At 48.6% G+C, this 26,055-nt stretch overlaps 1 protein-coding gene across 4 annotated transcripts in view; it reads right to left on the bottom strand.

Moving 5' to 3' along the window:
• Positions 1 to 269: 269 nt before the first annotated feature.
• PCGF3 (polycomb group ring finger 3) overlaps positions 270 to 26,055 on the bottom strand; it is a 52,272-nt gene continuing 26,486 nt past the window's right edge. For all 4 annotated transcript variants that reach the window (XM_032333517.1, XM_032333515.1, XM_032333516.1 and 1 more), the window contains 5 exons: positions 17,851 to 17,961; positions 16,938 to 17,026; positions 11,620 to 11,757; positions 4,566 to 4,646; positions 270 to 4,173 (listed from right to left, as the gene is read on the bottom strand). In XM_032333517.1, the coding sequence (XP_032189408.1) occupies positions 4,126 to 4,173; positions 4,566 to 4,646; positions 11,620 to 11,757; positions 16,938 to 17,026; positions 17,851 to 17,961 (467 nt within the window). In that variant the 3' untranslated portion in view covers positions 270 to 4,125. The remainder of the gene's footprint in view (positions 4,174 to 4,565; positions 4,647 to 11,619; positions 11,758 to 16,937; positions 17,027 to 17,850; positions 17,962 to 26,055) is intronic.

Here is a 26,055-nt window from a genome sequence, read left to right as displayed (position 1 = left end):
GAGTTGTGCAGCTACAGGGGCCACGTGAAGCGGGATAAGGGAGTTAACCTGTGCGGGTTCAGGACAGAGTGAAGCAGAGAATGGTGTGAGGGGTGTGTCCTTCAGACACTACCAACGCCTGTGGTGTTTTCATCATACTGTAGTAGACAACAGACCATCCACCATATGCTCATACAAATATTTTACATTATCTACAAAAAAGCCCCACAAAACCCCCATAAAACCAAAAGCCAAGTAATTTTAGATTATAAATTTCCAGTCTGAAAGAATTTTAGGTAAGTTTTTCTTTTGCTTTTATTACAAGCATATAATATTAATTGGCAAAACACTGAGTACAAGCTTCACTATCATAAAATCAAAACATTTAAGCAATATTCCAAAAAAGATTTTAGACAAAAACTAGCCACCAATAGTACAAAAATTACACACCAACACAAAGCATAAAAAATGTAAACTTTCAAATTAAACAGTCAAAAATATGTATCTGCATTGTCATCTCAGTAAACCGCAACACGTGTGACGATCAGGCTAATGGTGGCTCACACCCCTGGACCCTTCATTTGGGGAAAAATGGTTTCCTTAGACCCAATTAAACTGTCGGAATAGACATTTACACTAATGCTACACACATTTTAGGGGACACTCAAACGTCAGTCCATCCTTCAGATGCGCTCATGGATGTGGTGACCCACACGCGATGCAGGTGGAGGGTGGGGGGGTGGGTTGTGCAGGCAGAGCCTCCTCGGTGGGCTGGTGGCCCGGCCGCGCCACCTGGGTCCCTGCCTGGCAGGGACAGAACCTTTGCAAAATTATGGTTAGTGTGAATAATGGTTTTCTAATCTACTTATCCCAACTTCTGTAGTTTGTTGAAATACCAAGGCAGAGAAACCCACTGGCTTATCACGCAAAGGTCACACGTGATATGCTGGAGTGTTAATGATTTCCTGAGGAAACAGAGAAACTGGGTATTTTCTGATTTGGCTACCTGCGCTGTTTACTTTCAACATCTTGAGAGCGTATCTAATATTCACGTATAAAGTAGAAATCAGCGGGCTTGTTCCTAGAACAATCGATTCAATGACACATTTTAAAAAGCTCTAAAATGCCCGCCTGTGAGCTTTGAGGAAAAAATGAAACGAATTTCTAAAGACTTTACCACAAGGAGGCATCAGAGGCCGCAGGACCCGGAGGGCTGGGGCCGCAGGGGGAGTAGCACCATCCCACGTATGGTCGATACGCGGTGGCATATCCAGGGCTGTGAGCATGCGGGGTCTGAAGACGGGAGACCTGGGGCGGCCACACAGCGCTTGGCAGCTGCCTGCCCGGTCATGCGCCCTCAGATGTTGTGGACAGGTGTTTTCTCACGGGGCACACACACAAACCATCCCCGAACAGCGTTCTTGGAACAACAGTGAGAAGGAAAAACCAAATAGCTGAATGCACATATTTTGAAATTCCACCGACATTCCCTTTCAATTTAGCAGAAGAGATGTGACATTACAATTTAAACAGATATCTAATAAATGCATCTTGGAACCTATCGCACAAAAGCATGAATGTTGCTCTTCATCTATACGAAACAAAAACGTACAAATTAAAAGCTACTCAAAGTAAAAAGAAGAAGCTTGCAAAACATGTCACAATTTCATTTTATATGCCTGTAAATAAAGCTGGACCACGGAAACCAAACAATTGGATGGGAAAATATGATAGAAGGCTTAAAATAGAATAAATAATTTTATAAAGTTAAGTTTTCTTTTTTTTTTTTAACCCCCCAAATCTTAAATTCAATATTATATATTCTATCTGAATTTTCTATCTTCATGAGAACTGCACGTAGTGAGCCCGTGTGCTGGGGAGCGGGTCCCACTGCCGGTGACAGTGACGCAGGAAGGTGACTGAACAGCACGTGTGTTATTACCAGCGTCAACAGTCGTGAAGACCACTTCACAGGAACTCCGTCTGTTACAAAAGAAACTGATCCTGGCTTGCATGCTGGAAAAAATGAAACTCAGCCTTTTGAGGTGAAATGAAAGCGTGCCAGTGGGGAGGGGACCACAGAAGTCGCCCCAGGACACGGGCTCTGGGCTCCCGTCTGCCGAGGGCTGTGAGTCCCTGGGGACGCCCTGCAGTGAAGACAGTCTGCATGAGGAATCTTAGAAAAATAGTAGGTCTGCAGCTGAGGTTTTGTCAGGGTAACACGATTACAAAAGGGGGTCACGGGTGGGTCAGCAGCCAGCCGGCGGTGTGAGCGCTGGCCCTGACCACCTCCACCTGTGTATCGAAATACATCCACTTAGCACCATAGCAAATTCAAGTGATTCCAAAGATAGCTACAAAGTCACAAATATCTATTAGGAGATTCTGACAGCGACACTCAGTCTGACCTGAACTGTGAGTTGATATCGTTTGAATTTGGATGCTTACACTGTGGGACCCTCCCCTCCACCGCCGCCCAGGAAAACAGCCGAGTTCCAACGCCAGAGCCCAGACCACACTGTGGTTAGTGTGGCTTCAGCAACAATGTGTATGTTGAGGTAGACAGGTCATATGCACTCATACACACCTACTCAGTGACCCTCGTGGAGCAACCTGCAGACGTGTTTCGGACGGACAGCAAGCTAGCGAACTGAACACGGCAAACAGCACCGGGGGTGAAGGGGCTTCAGGGAGGGGTGACTGGTGACCAATTCCTAACAGAACCTGCTTCGAGGCTTCTAAAAGGCCTTATGTTAGAATCACTTGGACTGAATTAATTTGAATGGTTTTCTTGTCACCAAGATTAGGTCTCACGTATATAAGAGAAAAGGAAACAGAAAAAACCCCACCATAACGTTCAAAGCAAATGTGAGAAGAAATTCCAGACAGGACGGTGACACATTCCATGAACAAAGGAGGTGGGTGGCTGCGGCTGCCTGGGGGTGACTGAGGACGAGGGGGAGGAACCCAGAGCTCACAGACAAACGGACAGTGCGGGCAGATGGAGAGGACAAGGATGGCCACAGAACCCCAGAACACTTTCACGACCCTGGAAAACGGCTGCTTTCTCCTGCTGCCTTTCCATGTTCCCAGTTACTGTTTTAAAGGGACAAATACTTATGTGCCGTCAGAGTTTATTCACTAATCCCACAAAAATGTTAACACTTGGGAGGAGAAAGGGGTAGACAAAATGTGTGCTGCCTGTGACTGGCATTTCAGGTCAAGGAACTTAAAGAGCAGCCAGCAGGCTCCTCCAAAGCTTGCTGGAGGGTACCGCCCCAACATCCCTGTCCATGGGGCAGCGTGGGGTGGACATGGCGGGAACCTCAGTCTGCATGCCCTGGGTGCCAGCCCTCCTCCGACTGACGGCACCGTCTCAGGGAGACCCCACACAATGCCACCACCTCTCTCTTCAGCATGATGAACCCGGGAAAGAATTAAGTGGGGAACTTAAGTCCCTGAAGGATCAGAGCCCTACTGAACACCAGTCCCGTCTAAGAACAAGAATGGCTCTGCAAACCAGCACTAAGCTGGCCAAGCCACCTGGGTCTACCCTGTGGGGAGTGCCCATGTCTGGGTAGCAGCAGGTGGAGCCCCCCCGTCACCCTGGGGCCTCAGAACCCAGAGCCCCAGGCCAGGCAGGGGAGCTATGGGCGTGTCACGGTTCCTAACGTGGTGGATGATGAAATACCACGGCAAACTCATAGAATTAATGGAATGGTTTTAAAATTAACCCTTTATATATCTTCTGAGTCTTCAGGAAGCTAAAGGCAACATAAATATTGTCATTCACCATGGAGAGAGATTTTTCAATAACTTAGGAAGGGTTCAGTAAATGTACAAGGATTTTTGAGGCTTAGCATGAACCCTAATTCATAAATGCAACGGAAATGACCGGATTTCCAAGGCCTGGGAAGCAAGCACAGGTCGCCTGGCCACCGTGTTTACCATCTGGTCTGTGAGAGGCGCCCCTTCTGCCGCTGAGACTGTGAAGTGTTTTGTCGTCTTGTAACCGTGGTGCTGGTAGTGTCTTGCTGAGTGTGAATTCTCTCATACAAAAGTTATAAATACTCTCTATTCAGAAGTCTGGTCCCCACGACACCCGCAGGTGGCACGGAGGGCAGCAGAGCCGGCCCAGGGCCAGGCTCAGAGCAGGTCCATCTTGGGTCTGTAGTGGAGCAGGAGCGGCGCCTTCTGTAAGACAAAGTCAGAGAGTTAGCTACCCGCCACGCCGACGGCCCCCCCTTCCTGGGGTCCAGGAGACCTGGGACCCGTGCACACCTGCTGCCCCACCTGGTCCTGCTAGCCATCACCCCCGCTAGCTGTCATGCCCCTCAAGTTGGGGTCCTGCCATCTGCTTCCTGCATCAGTGAGGGTCCCCCGCACCCTCTGAATGCAGCAGCCCACCACAGGGTGGTCAGGGGATGGTGCTTGCCTAAGACCCTGTGCGGCTGCAGCATGGATGGCAGCACAATGACTGTCTTTCACAATGCCGTGACAGTTACTTCTAAGCTCCTAGTTGAAAAATATGCACAGAAAAGTAGTTGCCATTTGCAACCAACAACCCAACTTTTCCAAAGTCTCACCTTGAATCTCCACCTTGTGACAACCACAAATTTGAGTGTGTGGTCCTTGCCCAGGATTTCCTCGTTGCATAAAATGTCCAGCTGGTGGGAGAAGAAGGCTTCAGTCAGGGTGCCAAGGGCACGGCGCTCGGCACATCTGCCCCCTGGGCCACGCTGGCTATGCCAGTTGGGCCACATGATGTCAGTCGCCTGTGGGGGATCGTGTCCTGTCTCCAGGTGGCACAGGTGGGGACTGCTCAAAAGGCCCCACCCCAACCCACCTAAGGGCCAGGAGCACCTGGCGCCTGGGGGGGTCCCCACTCACCATGGCCCCTCCAGGGCCCTCAGCTGTGGTTACCACACTGCATCAGTCTCCTGGCCAAGTCTGTCCCTCTTATCTCAGTGGAAAAAGTAAATGGGCTCTTCAGATGGTCTTTTTCCTTCTTCTTCTTTTTTTTTTTTTAATAAGATCGTATTTATTTATTTGAGAGAAGCATGTGGGCGGTGGGGAGGGCCAGAAGGAGAGAGAGAGCAGGAGAGAGAGAGAAAGAGAGGGAAAGGCAGACTCCCCACTGAGCAGAGAGCCTGATGTGGGATTCAATCCCAGGACCCTGGGATCATTACCTGAGCCAGTCGCCCCTTTCCTTTCTTTTTAAAAAAGACTATTTTTAGAGCAGTTTGAGGGTGAGAGCACCAAGGGGAGCAGAGAGAGATGTCCCATGCACCTTAGTCCCCCGTGAGCCACATCCACACCGGAGTGGATGTCCCTTACGGTGGACCAGCCTCCACAGACACGACACCATCACCCAGGGTACACAGATGACATCGGGGTCTGGACGAGGGCATCAGGACAGGCCCCCACTGCAGTATGACCCAGAGTTGGTTCCCGGCCCCCACATGCCACGTGCTCCCCCTGTTCGCCCTCCTCTCCTCAGCCCCCGACCACTGCAGGTCTTGTCACTGTCCCCCTGGTTCTGCCTTTCCCGGGATGTCCCACAGCTGGAATCCTGCTGCGTCTTTCCTTAGTGACGTGCATTTAAGGCTCCTCCAGGTCTCTTCACGGCTTGGGCGCTCGTTTCTTGTGAACATGAGTCACAGGTCTGCGTGGAGCACAGCTAATTCACCCACTCACACATGAAGGACTTCTTGGTGGTTCTCAGGTTTTGGTGATTGTGAAGAAAGCTGCTGTAAACAATGGTGTGCAGGTTTTCGTGTGGACGTAAGGTTTCAGTTAATTCGAGGAGACCCCACAGAGTGGGACTGCTGGGCCACATGGTGAGGGTGTACTTAGTTTTGTAAGAAACGGCTAAATTGTCTCCACCAGCCGTGGACAGGAGTCCCTGTTGCTCCACACCCTTGCCAGCATGTGGTGGTCAGAGTTCTGGATTTTGGCCATTCTGACAGGTGTGGAGTGGTGTCTCATTGTTTGAATTTGTTTCCCTGATGACAAATGATGCTAACTCAGATGGTCTTTTAAACTGCTCCCTCAGGGCAAGGGGAAGAAGGCTCTTGCGTTTGCAGGAGGGCCAGGCTGGGGAGAACACTTGGGGAGGCCGGGGGTGGCTCTGAACCCCACCTCCCCCAGACAGGACCCTTCTACATGCCGACCCTCTGGATGACCTCATCATGACCCTGGGCTCCAAATGGCTCCACATGCCAAGGACCCCAACCTTAACCAGGGGCCCTGACACTCACCTCTTAGTTCACTTTCCACTGTGCGGGGGGCAGTGGCCACAGCAGCCTGTCCCCAGAGGCCATCCACCCAGGAGCACAGCCCGAACCTGCTCCCCACTTGCAGCCCCACCGGAGAGACCAGCAAATCATTTTGGCTATCTCAGAATCAGTCTCCAGGGCTGTCCCGAAACCCCACTGCTGGGGAGTTGAAAACGACTGACTGAACCTCTCAGAGCCCCACCTGAAGCCAGTAGGCCACATCCCTCCAGCTCTGTCCGTCTGCATAGCTTTGCGCTAGCTCCAGGCCTCAGACTGCCTTCCGCCTCTCTTTTTGTGTATCAAGAGTTCATTCCTTTTTTTTTTTTTTAAATGTGGTAAAATACACATAAGATTTACCATTTTATCGTTCAAAATGTTGCGAACAGCCCCACCCTCTACCTCCAGAACTTTCTCCTCTTCCCAAACCGCCCCCAAGAAACACTAGCTCCCTATCTCCCCCTGTCCCCAGCCCGACATCCACTATGCACACTCTGTCTCTATGATCTGACTCCTCCGGGGACTCATAGAAGTGGAGTCACATAGTGTCATTCCTTTATGGTTGCTCATGTCACTGAGCACAGTGTCCTTGGGGTCCATCCCGGTGGGGGCAGGTGTCAGAATGTCCTTCCTGTTTAAGGCTGGAGAGTGTTCCATTGTGTGGATTGTATGTCCATTTTGTTTATCCGCTCATCCATCCAACCATCCTTCTATCTCTCCATTAGCCTATCCTGTCTATCCTCTTATCCATCCATCATCTGTCCCTCTATCCATCCGTCTGTCCATCATCCATCATCCATCCATCCACCCATTCATCCATCCATCCTTCTCTCTATCCATCCACTCATCTGTCCATCCATCCTTCCATCTGTCAATCATCTATCCATCCATCCGACCGTCTGTCCACCCACCCGTCTGCAGACACTAGGGTGCCTCCCCGTCTCAGCTGTGGTGCATAACGCTGCCATGATCACGGTGGTGCCGCCAGCATCTCATTAAGACCCTGCTTTCCATTCTCTGGGGAACACACCCAGATGTGGAATTGCTGGATGATACAGTGATTGTACGTTTAATTTTTTGAGGACCGTCCACACTGTTTTCCACAGTGGCTGCACCATTTTACACTCCATCACCTCCCTGCCGAATGGTGCACAGGGTCCCGTTTCCCCATATCCTCACCATCTTTTACTTTCTTGTTATTCACTTATTATTTTTTTTTTTTTTACAGTAGCTGTCCTAATAGGTATGAGGTAGTTCTCACTGTAGTTTTGATTTGTATTTTCCCTGACAGTGACACTGAGCTCCCTTTCATGGCTATTGGCTGTGTCTTCTTTGGAGAAATGTCTAAGCCCTTTGCCCATTTTAAAATCAGGTTGTACGATTTCTTTTATGCTATGTTTTAAGAGTTCTCTGTATATTCAGGATAGTAATCCATTATCAGGGTATGGCTTGCAAATAATTTCGCACAATCTGTATAAAATTTTTTCATTTTCTGAAAGTTCAATTTGTCTATTTTTTAAATTTTCTGACCGTGCCTTTACTGCCCCATCTAAGAAATCATTGCCAAATTCACTGTCATGGATTTTAAAAAGGTTTTGTCCTATGTGTTCTTCTAAGAGCTTTACTGTTTTAGGTCTGACATTTAGGTCCTTGATCTACTTTAAGTTAACTTTTGCATATGATGTGAGGTAGGGTTCCAACACCATTCTTTTGCATGGTGATGTTTTTCTAGCATCATTTGTTGAAATGACTATCCTTTCCCCACTAAGTGGTCTTGGTACCTTTGCTGAACATCACTTGACCACATATATAAGGGTTCATTTCTGGACTCTCTATTCAATTCCACTGATCTAGATGTCTGTCTTTATGTCAATATCACACTTTTTTACTAATGTAGCTTTATAGTAAAAGTTTTGAAATTAGGAAGCGTGGTTCCTCCAGTTATGTTCTTTTTCAGGATTGTTTTGGGTACTCACGGTCCACCAAGATTTAATAAAATTTAGGATGGGTTTTTAAATTTTTGCAAAAAGATCATTGGGATTTTGATAGGGATTGCTCTAACTATAGACTGTTTAGGTAGTATTAACATTTTAACAACATCAAGTCTTCCAATCCACCCACTTGGGATACGTTTCCATTTATTTATGCCTTCTTTAATTCCTTGCAGCAATTTTTGTAGTTTTTAGTGTGTAAGTCTTTCACTTCCTTGGTTAATTCCTAAGTATTTTATTCTTTCTGATGCTACTGTACATTCAATTTTCTTTTATAATTTCCTTTTCAGATTATTCATGGCTAATGTACAGAAATCCAGCTGATTTTTGTGTTGATTTTGTGTCTTTCCACCTTGCTGAATTAATTTATTAGTTCTAATGTGTGTGTGTAATCTTTGGGGTTTTCTACATGTAAGATCATATCATCTGCAGACAGAAATAATTTTAATTCTTCCTTTTTAATTTGGATGTGTTTTATATATTCTTCCTCCCTAACTGCTCTGGCTAGAACATCCAGTCCCATGTTGGATAGAAGTGGTGAAAGCAGCATCCCTACCTTGTTCCTGATCTTAAAGGAAACACTGTAAGTCTTTCACCAGTGAGTCTGATGCTTGTAGTGGGTTTTCATATATGGCTTTTATTTTCATGTGTCTTCCATTCCTATTTTTTTTTTTTAAATCACAAAAGGGTATTGAATTTTGTCAAATGCCTTGCAGACCTACATCAGTTGAGATGATCATGTAGTTCCCCTCTCCATCCTGTTGCTGGGACACATTATCTCGATCAGTTTTTGTATGTTGAACCACAGTTCCATTTCAGAAATACCCACTTAGTTGTGGTATATAGTTCTTATAACATGCTGCTGAATCCTGTTTGCTAGTATTTCATGGAGGATTTTTGCATCTGTGCTCATCATGGATGTTGGCCTATAGTTTTCTTTTCCTACAGTGTCTCTGTCCGACTTTGATAGCAGGGTAAGGCTGGCCCCATAGAATGAGCTGGGAAGTTTCTCTCCCCTTCATTTTTTTGGGAAAAGTTGGGGAAGGATTGGTATTAATTCTTCTTTAAGTGGCAGAAGTCACCTAAGAAGCCATCCGGTCATGGGCTTTGCTCTCTTGGGCATTTCTGATTACTGGTTCAGTCTCCTTATCAGTCGTAGGTCTGTTCAGACTTTCTGCATCTCTGTGATGCAGTCTTGGTAGGTTCTGTGTTTCCAGGAATTTGTCCACTTATCTAGGTTATCCTATTTGCTGGCATATAATGGTTCACAGTGTTCTCTGACAATCCCTTTTATTTCTGTAGAACTGGTAATAATGCCTCTGCTTTCATTTTAGATTTTAATAATTTGTCTTTGTTCTTAATCCATTAGTCCAAAGTTTGTAAAAAAAATTTTTTTTTAAAATATGGTTTTTAGGGGCACCTGGGTGGCTCAGTTGGTTAAGCGACTGCCTTCGGCTCAGGTCATGATCCTGGAGTCCCAGGATCGAGTCCTGCATCGGGCTCCCTGCTTGGCAGGGAGTCTGCTTCTCCCTCTGACCCTCCCCCTTCTCATACTCTCTCTCTCTCTCAAATAAATAAATAAAATCTTTAAAAAATATATGATTTTTAAAGATTTTATTTATTTGAGAGAGAGAGAGAAAACATAGAGGGGTGGGGGCAAGGGACAAGCAGACTCTGTGCTAAGCACAGAGCCTAATCCGGGGTTCAGTTCCACGACCCGGAGATCATACCCCAAGCTGAAATCAAGAGTCGGAGGCTTAACCAACTGAGCCACCGAGGGGCCCTGTCAATTTTATTGACCTTTTCAAAGAACTGCTGAATTTCTCTATTGTTTTTCTGTTTTCTATTCCATTTATTTCTGCTTTGATCTTTAGTATTTCTTTCTTTCTGCTAGATTTGGGTTTAGTTTGTTCTTTTTCCAGTTTTTCAAGTGGTAAATTTAGGTTGTCGATGAGATCTTTCTTGTTTTTAATTAAGTATTGATAGCATCATTTCCCTTTTCGCACTGCTTCGCACAGATTTTGGTAAGTTGTGTTTTCACTTTCATATTTCTCTAAGTATTTTCCAATTTCTCTTGGATCCATTAGTTGTTTAAGTGTGTTGATTAGGGGTGCGTGGGTGGTTCAGTTGGCAAAGTGTTTCCCTTTGGCTCAGGTCATGATCTTGGGGTCCTGGATCCTGGGGGGCTCCCTGCTTGATGGGGAGTCTGCTTCTTCCTCTCCCTCTGCTGCTCCCCCTGCTTGTGTTCTTTCTTCCTCTCAAATAAATAAATAAAATCTCTTTTAAAAAGTGTGCTGTTTGGGGCGCCTGGGTGGCTCAGTGGGTTAAAGCCTCTGCCTTCGGCTCAGGTCATGATTCCAGGGTCCTGGGATCGAGCCCCACATCAGGCTCTCTGCTCGGCGGGGAGCCTGCTTCCTCCTCTCTCTCTCTGCCTGCCTCTCTGCCTATTTGTGATCTCTGTCTGTCAAATAAATAAATAAAATCTTAAAAAAAAAAAAAGTGTGCCGTTTAATTTCCATAGTTCTGCGAACTTTCCAGTTTTCCTTCCGTTACTGATTTCTAACTTAATGCTGCTGTAGTCAGAGAAGACAGTTTGTAAGATATCTACCTTTTAAAATTGACTGAGGCAATTTGTGTCTGCTCTCCTCTTATAACGACCTTTGCCACTGAATTTAGGGCCCAGCTGGATGATCTAGGATGATCTCTTCATCTCAAGATTCTCGACACACTGACGAAGACTTTTTTTCTAATAAAGTCATGTTCACATGTGTTGGGGGTTAGGAAATGGACATATTTTTTGTGGGGGTCACCATTTAGCCAAGTATGATCTGCCTTCTGGTTCCTCAAATCCACATCCGTCCCATAAGCAAAATATGGCTTAGTGTAAGTGCTGCTGCCTCGGGAAGGCTCCCCGAGAATCTGAGCCAAGGTACTCACTAGAGCTGCCAGCCACCAACCCCTGTGCACACCAGAGGTGCAGACTTTCATTCAATTCCCATCATTTACCACAAAATACCTGGAAGTATTTTACCTTATCGACCTTCCCAACCGTTTCACCCCCTACCCAGCCAATAACCCATTTGTGAAATTACAGAACGGTGTTTCTCGTCGAGAGCAAGGCCTTTCATACGTCTCAGCCTCTCCCTGCCATCCCCACTGCTGTCTCTCCTGTTAGGGGGCTCCCCATGCCCTCGTCTGGCCACACTGTGTCCCATCACACTATCTGGGAGCCCGCAAAACAAACCCAAAATTTTTTTTTCTGATTTAAAATCTCCAAAGATGTAAAAACAAAAAACCCCGAAGACCTTTAGAAGTATCACTTCCACAAATGAGGAAAGATTTGCTACACTTTCTGTTTGCGGTACAACTATTACCTCGTTGAAAGACGAAAGGTTAAGTTTTTTGGCGATGAACTTCTTCAAGTGCAGGACTGTTGCTTGGGCCGAGCAGCGGATCCACTTCCGTTTCAAGCCCCGCAGTTTGCTGCTGTTGCACTCCAGACAGATGCTCACCTGGGAGAGAAAGACAGGCTGGCAGGCCTCCCGGGGCGGGGGGCGGGGGCGTGCTATGTGGCTCAGAGGCTCTTGGAGAAGCTACTCATTCCAGTAAATGTGACAACACTGGCTTTGTGAAATCAGAAATCTGTTTTGGCCTCAACACTGTGGAAGGGGGCTTTACTTTCATTGTTATATACACATTATCTTAAAATCTGTTTACCGTTTTGTGAAATATAATCTAACACTTTTAATTCTGTTTTATGAACATAGTACTTCAAAGTGAATCTGAGAATTATTTATTCATTGTACACACAGCGCTGGTCTCAGAGGGAAATGGACACAGACTGCAGCCCCATCTTGAGCTTCTCCCCGAGCCCCATCCCATGGGCTGTGCAGAGTGCTCTGCTGGCGCGATGAGGAAGAACATGTGGCCAGCAGGGACAGGCACGCCTGACTCTGCATGAATGTGCCCAGGAAAGCTTTGTAAGGAAGCAGTAGGATGCCTGGCCTTGACACAGGACGGCAAAGTCACTAGCGAAGAAAGGACTCTGGGCTCAGGAAAAAAACCATAAGCAAAGGCACAAACTTTGAAAGTTCACAGTTACCTCTTAGACAATCAACAGTTCAGTGGGGTCACAGTACAGGGCGTGTGACAAGGGACTGCAATGTAACTAAGTAAAAGGGATTCTGGGACGAGGGGGTACCCGGCAGATGCAAAAGGAAGGACCCCCAGGCCACGCAGGACTGCTGAGAAGGCCCACTCAATATAGCACTCACGAACGAATCCTTTTCCAGTAGCAGCCACAAAAAATGGCACTGTCAGACCCCCAAAATTCTGATAAAAGAATTAACAAAGGAGGGGTGCCTGGGTGGCTTAGATGGCTGAGCAGCCAACTCTTGATTTCAGCTCAGGTCATGATCTCAGTGTCGTGACACTGAGCCCTGTGTCGGGCTCTGCACTGGCCGTGGAGCCTGCTTGAGATTCTGTCTCTCCCTCTGCCCCTCCCCCCTTGCCTGCACAATCTCTCTCAAAAGAAAAAAAAAAAGAATGGAGGAATTAACTGACATACATATGTCTAAAATTACTAGAGATAGAAAGAAGGAATTAAAGACATAATACACTCTGAATAAAAAACAGGCAGGTATAAAAAAGATAACCAAATACAACCGGTAAAAACTCAGTGGGTGGCTGAACCACAGATGAGTCTCAGCAGAACACAGACCAATTTCATGAAAGATCAACTTGAGGAGATTACCTAAAAGAAGTAGAGAGCAAGATATCCATTAAAATAAGAAAACAAAGAAAGGGAGAGGAGGTAAGAGACTGAGGGGGTCTAACACACACGTGACAGAAATTCTGAAGGAAGAAGGGAGAACAAGGGAAAGGCAAAATTTAAGTAACAACTAAGGATCAAAATGATGGAGCACAAAAACTCAAATTTAGTAAGCAAAGACGCCAAAACAAGAGACATGAAGGAAACCTACACCGGCACGGATGGATGTGGGGAAAGGGCCAGGAAGGCGCAGTAGGTGGGCCTCCAGATGCAGCCACTGGGCCTGGAAAGCGCAGCAGGAAGCAGAGAAGTGACCACTCAAGAGCGAGGATGAAATGAAACAGACGAGGAGAGGGGACCCTGGTCTGGGAGGGAGATGAGAGCAGCCGTGGGCAGGTGAGCAGGCAGGCTGGCGGGCCCCCCTAGTTCTATCCGGATTGTTCAGCAAGTGTGGCCGGCTGCTTTCTAGTTTTTATTTGGAAGAGCAAAGGGGCGTGATTAGTCAAGATAATTTTGAGAAAGAAAAATAAGGGGTATATGCCCCATCAGAAACCACAGCTTCACAGGTAAAATAATTAAATAATTGCAACTCAGTAAATTCCTCGGGGTTTAGACACAAGGGGAGACAGGAGCAGTGGCACAGAACACAACTGACCCCAGCACGGATGGAAGGCTCTTATCAGACAGGTGAGGAGGGCCTATTAGCCAATGCTGATGAGCCAGCTAGTGAACCTGGAGGAAAAGAGACTTAACCTCTTCTCCAGCTGCACTCAAATCACCTGCTGGTGGCTTATAACTTCACTGTAAAAAGTAAAACTTTAAAACATTTTACAAGAAAACATTTATGAGAACATATTTATGACCTTGGGGTGGGGAAATTTCCTGAGATAACGGAAAGAAACACTAATGAATTTCATTACTTTGAGACTGCAAAGTTCTGAATACTGATGAGTCCATGCCAGAGCCTCAAGGCTGAGCACAGTGACTGGGGGCAAGCAGGCCCCAGACAACTCGAGGAGGCATGTCAGACTGCCCAGTACATACAGTCCATGACAGAATAAGTAATTTGATAAAAAGTGGAGGCCCCAAGAGAACCAGGAGACATTTGAAAAGACGCTCAACACCACTAGTACACACACGAAGACAGCAGTGAGAACGACAACCAGGCGTCATGTCCGGGAGCAGCGAGTCCAGTCTGGCACAGGTGCAAGGAGACCTGGCTGGCCATGCCAGTCGGCCCCTCAGGTGTCAGAGCACCCGAGGGACCAGGACACCGGACAGAAAGGTCAGTGAGCAATGACACAGTGTCGCCCTGCATACCATGGCCTGTGCACAGAGTACATAGCAACACTATGTGGCAACATCATGCATCCCCAAATTCTCGGAAATATAATTGCACCTGAAAGAAGTCAGCTGTAGAAAGACACACGTTCTCTGTTTCCTACGGTTTACGGCTACACACACAGATATACACACAAACCTAGTGACCCAGCCCAGCACACAGTTCTCTGTTCACTGGGCACAGGAGCCCCAAGCCCTGTGTCCTCCTCCCCAGTTGACCAGAGTGTCCCACAGGCACCCTTTCTCACATGTCCCGAGCCATAGATGCTGCCTGGTTGCCTTCGCATCTGGGGAGCCTTGGCCTCCCCGAGTCTTCTGCTCTGCTGAGGGTTCCACACTCACTGACTCCTCCCTCCTCAGCCAGCCCTGCTGCCCAGACAGGGTGGGTGCTCAGGGCTTGTGGGGGTGGTGCCCAGCCTCCCCCCTCCACTGTCCCACAGGGCTGAGGCCACCCCCTTGGCCACCAGTACAGCATAGGTGCACACTGTACCCAGCATCCCCCAAACCTGGGTGGGGCAGGCATCTCCAGACTGGCTCTGGATCCTCCTCTCTGGGGCCTGGACATCACACCCAGCCATGCTGGGCTCAGTGCGTGCTTCCCAAGTGAGCAGGGAATGGGGCTGTGGCCATGCTGCCCAACGGTTTGAAGCTCTCACAACCCTCCTGTGGCTGTTTGTGCAGGGAACTCCACAGGTCAACAGCACCTCTGGGGATGAACAGTCCATTTGCTCAAAAGCAGGCAGAATATGGGCCTTATAGGAGGGCCAAATTCTTCCTAAAAGTAGGTGTATATTCTAATTATCTTATGTTTACTCTAGTGACTCACCAGTGCACCAGAATCTGTGCTTTCCTCAGGCCCTCCTGGGAGCAGCCCAGGGTGGGCGCTGTCCTGTCCCACGGACAGGGAGAAACGTGCTCTGGACAAGGGTGGGAACAGGGACAAAGGCAGAGGGCAGAGAGGGCAGCGAGAGGGTTAGGGCACTGAGCCATCAAGGTGTCTGAGCAACACTTCCAGCGGATGGAAACACCACAGGTGCTCTATAAGGAATAAATTCAGAATCGCGCCAGGCATTAGGATTCTCTGTGAACAAATACCTAGGACTGTAGCCCAGCCACAGTTCAAGAGCAGTAAACCCTGAGGAGCATCGAGTGTCAGTGCTGGGCCTGAGGACTCCGGCCTGTTAGCGTCTCAGACTTGGGGGCTCGCACTTCCCTTAGCTGTTTTTCTTTTTCTTTTGCTCATGCTTAGTGTGAAAAGTGCACAACTCAGTCAAGTCATCTGAGTGACAGAAGAAGGAAGTGTTTGTCTTCAAAGTTATTCCTAATTTAGAATCTGACACCCGGCCACAGTATCATGCAGCCCCGTATGGGAAACACGGAGGGACTCAGAATTCATTATGCACACACACTCTCTGAAAAGACGTGAAGAGGGATGCTCGGTCCCTCCAGAAGAAACACAGACTCCACAAAACAGGAAGATGGGATAAACCCAATAGTATGAGCAAAAGCCGACACAAACCCATACTACCTTTTGTTAAATCTAAATAATTATTGGGGCTGGTGGCTCGGTCACTGAGCATCTGACTCTTGGTTTCGACTCCGGTTGTGAGAAGCACAGAGGGGAGTCTGCCTGAGCTTCTCCCTGTCCCTCTGGCCTTCCCTGCACCCCCGCAGGCGCTCTCTCTCCAGTACATAAATAAATCTTTCTAAAATAACCCAACACCTGATTATTCAGGTTTTTTTCTTATGTTTTTCCATAACATTTCAGTGGCTTCATTTAGCCTCACACAATTTCTTATTAGAATATTCTTAAGTTTTTCTCAGTCCTGTGATGAGGCCCCCCCCCCACACCTGCTGAGACTGAGATGATTTCATCCCCTGACAAGCAACAACAAGTTCTACCACTGCCCCCACGGACAGTCTTAGGTTATGTGAAGACAATGGGGTGACGTGAGAGGGACAGCGTTCTGCTGTGTCACACACATCTCGGTCTGTCTCAGTGAGTGCCTGGAGTCCTCCGAGCCATGCTGAGTAACAGCTGAGACTGTGCACTTTCCTGTCTTTCACGTTAACGAGATGATTCTAATTTCGGTATGATGACTGTGAGAGCTTTCCAGGCAGGTTATCCTATGGAAAGGCCCAGTACCATGGGTATGAGACTGGATCACAAGCTTTTACAGCATCTCTGTGACTGTTTCCTTCTCCTTTTTGCGTGGCGGATGCACAGATCCCTCAATGCTGCGTTGTTTCCTTTCCTCTAACACAGGCAGGACTGCAGCTCTTGATACTGTATGTGCAGGTGCACAGAACGCCTGACATGGGATTATCCTACCTGGGCAGTAGTGTGCAGACGGTGGACTTCAATTGTTTTATATTTAAAATGTTTTATAGTGAGCATTTATCACTTTGGCAATTAAAAAGAAAAGATAAAGAAGGAAAATCTAAGGAAACATGTTGACATTTGAATGTGTCAACTTTCTTGGCTACTTGGCCTTTTCTCTGTAAATGGAGGTAACACCCGCTGGGGTAGTTAGGATTTTCTGAAGCCCACCACAGTGCACACACAGCGGCAGCACCCACCTGCTCGTCACTTCTGTGGTAGTCATTGTCCTCTTCCTGCTTCTCTTCTGCTGCTTCTTTGTTCGAACTGTCATCTGCTTTGGTTTCACCTTTCAGCAGTAACAGGAGATATTATATTACAAAACCCAGAATGTCAAACCATTATTTTTTTTAAACTGTACACTATACTCAAAATGCTATAAAAATTCATTCAAATAAGACAGCTGCACCTTCAAAAGGATATGAAACTGGGGAGAGCTGGACAGGGCACCTGTTAAAACACGGTGTCCCTTCAAGTGTGTGTACAAGGACATAGCAGGCAAAGGCTGGTGGGGGCAGTGAAAGGGGCAGAGAAACCCTCGCACCCAATACTACTCAATGCTTAATATACCAACTACCGACTAGGTAGCACAGGGCCCCTACAATCTTTATCGTTCCAACACTGCTTTTACAAGTAAGTGGCTGGGACAAGACCCCTGGCTTCCCAAACAGCCCACAACTGCCTCCCTCTGCCTCCACAGGGGTGCAGCATGCAGACCATGCCTTTCCTCTGGGCCAGACAGGACCTCTCCTTTCTTCTAACATTGTTAAACATACACAGGGTAGTCTAGAAACTTCTCAGGAACCCCTGTGGGTCACTAGAAAAACACCCTGGCATGAAATACTTGAATAATTTGTTTTAATTTGTACCAACTTGGAAATATCACTAATTTTGCACTGAAGCAGTACAAATTGAAGGGAAGTCTCAGGAGGCCCACGTGCACAGCACCCCACCTCCAGGTACTCATGGGGGACCCTCTGTCTCCCGTTTCTCAGCTGGGCCCCAGAAACTCCCAGGTTGTACCACAAACTGTGGAGGGGGCACAGGGCATCCTGAGAAAGAGGTTCATACCAAAGCCCGGCCCTGGCTGCAGGCACGCCGGAGCCCACTCACCGTTCCGATGGGGATCTAGGTGCTGTTTTGCAGAACAGGTCTCCCCCTTGATATCTCCAGGCACTTCCATGCCTAACTTGTGGTAGAATTCCCTCTGTTTCCTCATTTCCGCTATTGAAAATGAATACATAATCTTAATCTTAAGAAGGCAGTGAATCACATGAAAATTCTGTTCACAAATGTCATGTGAAGCAAACAACAGATCTGGATCTGGAGGGTTTTGATGGCTGCCACTAACGAGAAGACAACTCTGGACTGTCACCCTCTGAACCTCAGAGCCATGGAGCCCTGACTGGAGGACGCACTGGGCACCAGGCTGAAACTGCCAGCACTAGGGCATGGGGATGCACAGACCCCTGACCGCAAGCTGCAGGCCACTCCCCACCCTCAGACCCAAGACTGCCATTCTCAGCACAGGGCGTCTGCTCAATGTTCTGGGACTCCTCAGTGGCCAGCATACAGGCCCCACGGACCACTGGGCAGCTCAGTGACAGACTCGGGCTTTCCGAGTGCTGCTGACATGCAGTGTCCTCTCCTGGCTACAGAGGGCCACCCCGGGGGTGCCAGCACGGGGTAAAGAGTGGCCCCTGGTGTCTGTGGCATGCCATCACGGCTCACAGAATCCTGGGGAGGCAGTGGAGCTGCCCCTCAACCTGCAGGAAGGTTCGTTTGGGGGCAGAAGCCTTGCCACCACACTGCCTTCCAGTCCCCTCCTCAGAAGTGATGTCAGCCAGCACCCCCACTCCCGGGGGTTGGCAGGCCAGTCGCTGCCGGCTGCACCAGAGGAAGCCCCCCGTGCAGAGTGGCGGCCGGGCCAGGAGAGGGCAGGGGCAGCAGGCTGAAAGGCCGACTCTGAGCAGAAAAGGATTGTAAACCATACACCCAGACAACGAAGCAATTAATCATTATTCGGGCCCCACGGCAGGCAGCAAAGAAACTTTAAACCCAAGCTGCTCAAACTAATAGCCTATGAAAAACACTTCTGTATACTTAACCCTGTAACACTCTGTTGCACTTTTTACCTGTACCTGTGTCCTCCCCTATAGCATGAGCTCCATGGGGCCAGGAATACATCTTGGTCACAACCTGGACCTGCACTGATGCTCCGCATGACCGATCCCGCAGAAGCACATGGGTACAGGGGGACAAAAGGCTCAGGCACAAAGTGGCCGCCCCTCAGAACTAAAGGGACGGCTCTACTGCCTAGAGGGAAACATGGGGAGCTGGAACCATATACGGCCAAGTGCCAAACCAGAAGACTGGTCTGGAAAATTTGGGATTAGCTCAGAAAGAAATGAAATAGACATATCCAAGCTAGCTCAGCAATAAAGGTGTGAAGAGCAGGGCTTGCGGCGTGAGGCCACTCCCACCAGCTTCTCCAAGTACAGCACCGTCCCGCCGTTCAGAGCGCAAGAGTTCTCGTAAATGACACTGCTTCCAATACCTTGTTTTAATTGTCATTCAAAATTTTTCACCTCTCAGAGTGAAGGGAATATTGAAATTAATACTCCATGTCAGGAACAGATCAGCACACAAATGTCCCTTGGGGTAAATTTTCAGCACGGTAACTTGCTATTTAAAACTATTTAAAAACTTAACCGCTGGCCCCCAAAATTCTGCCGGTAATCTGTCCTAAAGAGTAACCACCCTAGTGCATAAGGAGAGGAGGAGGCACACGGTCCCTGGGGCCTTATTCACAACACTGAAGGGCCAGAAACAAGTCTGAACGGGGGCTGGGCCAGCCAGAAGGGCAAGGCCAAGAAAGCCTCAGAATCCTTCTCAACACTCTGTCCGAGATGCCATCCACACGGACAGTCAACATGTGAGATAAACCTAATGTATCTGCTACCCTAGGATAAGGCCTTCTGCTCAGCAGAATACCATGTAGCCACTAAAAATGATACAGATTGGGGGCATCTGGGTGCGTCAGTTGGTTAAGTGACCGACTCTTGATCTCAGCTCAACTCTTGATCTTGGGGTTGTGAGTTCAAACCCCACATTGGACTCTATGCTGGGTGTGGAGCCCACTTAAAAAAAAAAAAAAGATATAAGTCACATATTTTTTTTAAGATTTAGTTATTTATTTTAGGGAGAGAGTGACCGTGAGAGTGAGCAAGCACATGGGTGAGTGAGGGGAGGGGCAGAGAAAGAGGGAAAGGGAAAGAATTTTAAGTAGGCTCTCCACTGAGCACAGAGCCTGGTGCAGGGTTCGATCCCACAACCCTGAGATCATGACCTGAGCCGAAGTCATGAGTCTGACACTCAACCGAATGAGCCACCAGGTGCCCCAAGGTCCTATTATTGGTGTGGAACAAGCACAGTAGGCCATCATGGAAAAGACTGTGTAGCATGATCTCGTTTTTTATAAAAATTACAATTTTACAATTTATAAAATAATACATTTTATAAAATAATTTTATAAATAAAAATAAATTTATAAAATAATAAATTTTATAAAATAGTTTTATAAAATTTTACAAAAATTACAGATCCTGGTATAACTAGGATGTAGGAGAATCCAGGGCAGTGATAAACGCAAGGCCATACTGGGCCCGAGTCCGTGTCCTTCCCTGCCGCTCTCAAGGCCTCCTCAGTGACGTGGGCACGTATGGGGTCCCATGGCCGACTTCACACTCAGGTTGAAACCCGCTCCCCCTGCCCCCGGATCCGGCCTGAGACAAGGACATCCACGTGCACCACTAGGACCGAACACCCCATGTGGAGCACTAGCCCAGGGGCTGGCAAGCATCCCGTCGTCAGACGCAGTGGACACTGGGGCTGTGTGAGCTACGCAGCAATGCCGAGGTATGACATAGGCAGGTCTGGAACCGGGGAGAAGGCAAATGTTTTATGTAAGCATAATGAGTACATTCTGGCTCTTATTTTGAATAAACTGTCATCTGTCAGATGAAGAAAAGATCCCTTCTCTGATGCTCTTCCTTCCTTCTTTTACGATCCCTTCTCTGATGCTCTTCCTTCCTTCATGTGAGTCAAAGTTTCCAACCTCTGGCACCTCCTCGTCTCGAAGAACTACTTATGCGGTCTGACAAGTTCCTGAGACCTCTGGCTCCCAGAGAAGCTATTTCTCCTTGCCTTCTGCAGGACACACAACTCTGGCCAGTGGTTTCTTCTCTCAACACCAAACACTGTACTTTCCGGTCTCCTTGCTGGCGTGGCTTTGGAGAAGTCAGGTGGATTTTTACCTTTACTCCTCTGTAATAAGGTGTTTTCTCCCTCTGCCTCATTTAGTCTGATTACTCTGTAGCTGGAAAATGATATGCATAGGTCTCACGTTCCTGGCACTGATCCTGACTGGTGTTCTCTGAGCGTCCGGGGTCCGGGATTTGGAGTCCGATGTTAGTTTGGGGAAAATCTCAGTCATGATCAGCTCACGCGTTTCTGCTGTTCCTTCTCTCTCTCCTCTGCTTCTTGTGTTCCCATCCCATGTGTGGTACACCTCTGCGGCAGTCGCTCATCCTTGGAGACTCTGATTTTGGGTAGCTTCTGTTGACACAACCCTACACAAGTCGTGTTACTAATTGGCCCGAGGCTTTCTTCATTTCTGCTACTGTGGTTTTATGTCTGGCATTTCTTTTAGCGTCTTCCTTAGGGTTTCCGTCCTGCTTACACTGCCCAGCTATCCTGGTCCATGTTACCCATTGGAGCCTTTAGCATATTTGTTGCGTTTGTTTTCAATTCCAGTCTGACAATTCCCACATCCCTGCCATGCCTGGTTCTGGTGCTTGTTCTGTGTCCTGAAACTCCGCTTCTGTCTTTCAGTGAGCCTTGTCATGTTTTCTGGTGAGCCAGCTGCGATGTGCCAGGGAGAGGCCTTCAGTGACATGGTGGGGGTGGGGAAGGGGAAGGGCTCTGTGATCCTCAGCCAGGGCCTCCATTCTGGGCTTGGTCAGCGCGTCCCAGCTGTGTTCTCGCACTGTGGGTGGGAAGACCAGCTCCCCTCGCTCAGCTAGTTTCCCCGGTGGGCAGGCCTTGGTAGAAGTGCTGCCGAATGGCTCCTCTTCTTCCCCTGCCGGAAGCACTGAGGGACCGTGGTTGAGATCCTGGGGGTGAAGCTCATGACACCAGATCCTCCTGCAGGTTTCTCTCTCTGACTTGTCTGCATGGAGCCTCCAGCAATTCCTCGACTACAGGCTTCTGGCCCTGTACCAGTTCCCAGGGAGGGTTCCGCTCCGGAGCCTCTGACCTGGGCCCCCATATCCAGTTTCTTCAATCTTGGGGCAGCAGTTTCCCCTGTGTCCACCCTTCTTATAATCTAAGAAAAGTGGCTGATTTCTCAGTCTGTTCAGCTTATTTGTTAGGACAGAGTGGTGACTTCCAAGCTCTTCATGTGAGGAACTGGAAACCAGCAGTCATGAAACTTCAAAATATGGTTAAAACTATAATTGAGGACGGTTTTTTGTATCACGGGCTGCTAACAAGAGAAACGGACTTCTTTTAGGGGGGATTTAATCGGGGTTAAAAGTTAGTGTTCCTTATCATCAAAACTGATTGTGCATGTTCATCTCAAATGAGATTTTACAAATTTTCATTTCTGAAAATCTCTTTTCACACAGAAATGCTGGCATCAGTCCACAAGCACATGACCTCTTGGGCTCATGCATCAGTGAGGGGGTGCTCCCAGAACCCTGGGGGGGCCTTTTCTCCCGGTGTTGTCCCTCGTGGCGCCGGTGTTGTCCCTTGTGGCGCCATCACACTGAGGGCTCATTGCTCCTCCTGGAGGATGGACGGAAGCAGCACAGTCAGTGGACTCTGACATGTGGACTCAGGTCGAGGTCCTGGGCCTGTAGCCAGAACTCAGAAAGCAAGGCTGCTCCCAGTTCACATGGGCTTGGAGATCTCCTGCCTCCTCTCACTTCTGACAGCACCACGTCCAGAGGGCAGCGCCTCACCGCAGGGAGTCTGCGCCCAAGTCACACTGCCTGACTTCATTAGGAGCATTGTCGAGTCTTTGGAAAAAGGTACTTTCTGAAGTCCTTCAACGTTAAAGGTGCTTTTTTCCACTCTGAAAATTTCCTCTCCCCACAACCCCAAACCCCCATCACACAAACACTTTGCCAGCCTGAAGCCTTAAAGGGCTGAGTGGGAGGGAAAGTCGGGACATTTAACCTCCGCTTTGGACAGGACCTCCAACGCCAGGGGATAGTGACATCTGAAAGTGAATGAAGTCTACCGCGGACACCGCGGGTCCATTGACATAGGAAAGAGTCATATCAGCAGTATTCCTGTTGGCGAATACGACATCCCCCAGACACCTTCCATTTTCACAGGTGCAGTTCGTCCATCCAACTGAGCATCTTCCCACCCCACACATGTTCCTGCTCCTGCTGGCTGGAACACAGCTGAGCAGATGCCATTTCTGGTTGTACTGGACTGGAAGTTTCTCAACCCCCTGAAGATTCCCAGTGGCAGCTGCTCTGTGCGCACCACTCAGAGAGACGTTTTCTCTGGTCACTGCAAGCTCCCCATGCAAATGGCTGAGCGGACTGGACACTCAGAACCACCAGCTTGGCTTCCTCTGTGACGACTGATGCAGCTCCCAGAAGCTCCCTCCAAAGCCAGTCTGTCCTCTGGCTGCTGGTGTCAAACAAGACTGGATTGAGGGTAAATGGCTCCCCTGTTTGGCTAACACACCAGCCAGTCAGAAACCTACTCCAACTGCAGCCGTATCTTCACTTTTTATTTTTGTGAAGAAATTCTGCTGTGATGAGCTACTCTATTTTAGATTTTTTTTCCTTCCTGCATATTCAGTCTGGTTCTGCTCCTTTACCCCAGCACGGTGGCTCAGCATGGCACCACTGGCTCTCGAGGACAGCTCCATTGACGCATCCCTGTGGCTTAAACAGGCAGCATCTGGAGCCCAGACTTTCCTTCCTTCGGGTTCTGACGTGATGGGTAGGTGCGGACAACAGAGTCAGCAGTGGCACATGGCTCTCGAAAAGCTGGCGAGCTATGCCTGTGTTTCTAGATCCACTGTGCACGAAACGGCGAGGCCTCCCCCCCAACCCCAGCACCCAGTCTGCCACCAGTGCCTGCTCGGGGTGCGATGCTAGCACAAACGATACAAAGAGGAGTAAGCATGCTGCGCTCCAGTAACACTACTTAACAGACAATGGAATTTCAATTAATGTAACGTTCACATCACAAATGTTATTCTTTTGACTTTTCCCAACCTTACAAAAGTAAAAAACATCCTTGGCTCATGAGCGCCGTGAAGACAGGCAGCAAGCCAGATCTGGCCTGCAGCTTGCCGATACCTACTCCAGGCAGGGCCAAGAGGCAAGAGAAAGAAATAAAAATGCAGAACCCTTGGCCTAGTGATTCTACTTCCAGAATAAAGCCCAATATATTCACCCACTCTCATAAAAGTATGCAAAAGGGTGATCAGCAAACCCCCTCCCTTCCGTTAAAGCCAACCATGGGAACGTCTTAAGTATCTGTCAGGAGGAGTTCAGGAGCGAAAGGACCCCCACAGCCATCGTCAGACGGGCAGAGCCCCACATCCTGGCGAGTGCCTCTGTGGCACTCAGGACAAGGAGCAAATGTGGCCTCTTCAAAGGCAGATTTTCAAAAATTATTAAAAAAGGAAACAAAAGACAACTGAAAAACAAATTCTCCACCAAAGACCTTGTCTATGGGGAACAGAGAAACAGCTGGCAAGAGGACGGCAGCGGGGGTGGAGCCCGAAGAGGCGCGGCTCCGAGGCCCGGGTGGCAGCATGTGCAGCCTCCAGAATGGGGCCTCCACCTGAGAAATCAGGCGTGCAGCTGTGGGCACAGCTGACATGACAAAGGGGCTGCAGACAGCCTGCAGCGTGACAGTGGCCACACTGTCGACGGTTTCAAAGCCGTGCTGTTCTTGTGAAGAGCAACATGGGGCTGCAAGTCTGAGGGCCAGAGAAGCCGAGCATCTGGTCTGCCAGAAGAGAGACCCCGGCCCAAGGGGGAGAGAGGGCGACTGGCTCAGTCAGCCGGCATTATCGCACTTGCACATGGTCTCCACCAGCGAGACCTCCGTTATAACCGTGTCGCCGGGCATCTCACCCATGGACGGCACCCGGACTCTGTGGGGAGAGGACAGGAAGTCACCAAGAGGAACCCAGAACCCGCCTGCCGGGCAAGCAGAGCCACCCCAGACTCCTGGGGTGCTGTCGGAGGCCACGGATGGGAGCACCCGGGCTTCAGAAAGGACAAGAACCCCTACACGCTGTGAACACGTGCATGTGTTTCCATCTACTGACGGTGGCTGGAGGGGCCTGAAGGCCCGACTGGCTGTATACAAAGGAAAGACAAACTCAGTTCTGCCTGTTGATGTGAATGGGCCTCAGGAACCCTGCAGTGATGCACGGCTCTGTGCACGTGGTCTACCCGGTACACGGCCCGGTCGGGCCCGGAAGAGGCAGATCAGAAGAGGCAGATCAGACTGCTCCTAACGAGTCCCAGATTGACGCTCTGCGTGCAGGGTGGCTGCAGCAACAGAACACAGAGGCCAAACGCACCTGTTCAGGCAGAATAACCACCGGAGTGGGACTTGCCAGAAACACGAGCCAGAATCAGGTCAGGCCTGCAGAGGCCGCCGGTTCAGGAACCGGGGTGCCCCCGGCAAGTCCAGACTTGGAGACAGGAGAGGCCGGGAGGGCGCAGAGCAATCGGCCTGGGGGCGACCTAACCTGGATCCTGACTGAAATAAGCTAAAACAAACTCGGAAATGTGGTGTTCTCAAGGCGGTTAGAAATGCTGGCACTAACTGGCTTTTTGATACCAAGGGGTTACTATTATTTTCTTAGATTGATAAAGGTTTTGTGGTTACATATATTAAGAAGAACCTTATCTTCTGGCAGAAGATGGGCGGGAGCAGTTGATGAAACAGGACTCGCTGTGAGCTGGGAAACTGCGGATGCTAGGTAATAAACACATGGGATTTGATACGTGCTTCTGCCTGCTTTTGTGTTTAAAATACTCTGTAATAATTTTTTAAGGTACTGGTGTTTTATTTTGATGTATTCTTTGCTTTAGGACTAAAAACTTCGGGGTATCAAAAGAGGACTGTCTCCATCTACATTTTACTCAGGAATCTTAAATTCTTCTTATATAAATGACCTTGTGAATGGTGAAGAAAAGACTAACAGCACTGTTATGTTGGAAAAGCTGTTATCTTCTAAGCTTACACAGTGAGCTGTATATTCAA

Source organism: Mustela erminea, chromosome 2, assembly GCF_009829155.1.
Source record: "Mustela erminea isolate mMusErm1 chromosome 2, mMusErm1.Pri, whole genome shotgun sequence".
NCBI classification, from domain to species: Eukaryota; Metazoa; Chordata; class Mammalia; order Carnivora; family Mustelidae; genus Mustela; species Mustela erminea.
Note: the sequence above shows the minus strand (reverse complement) of the source record. Positions and strands in the feature narration are given on the sequence as shown.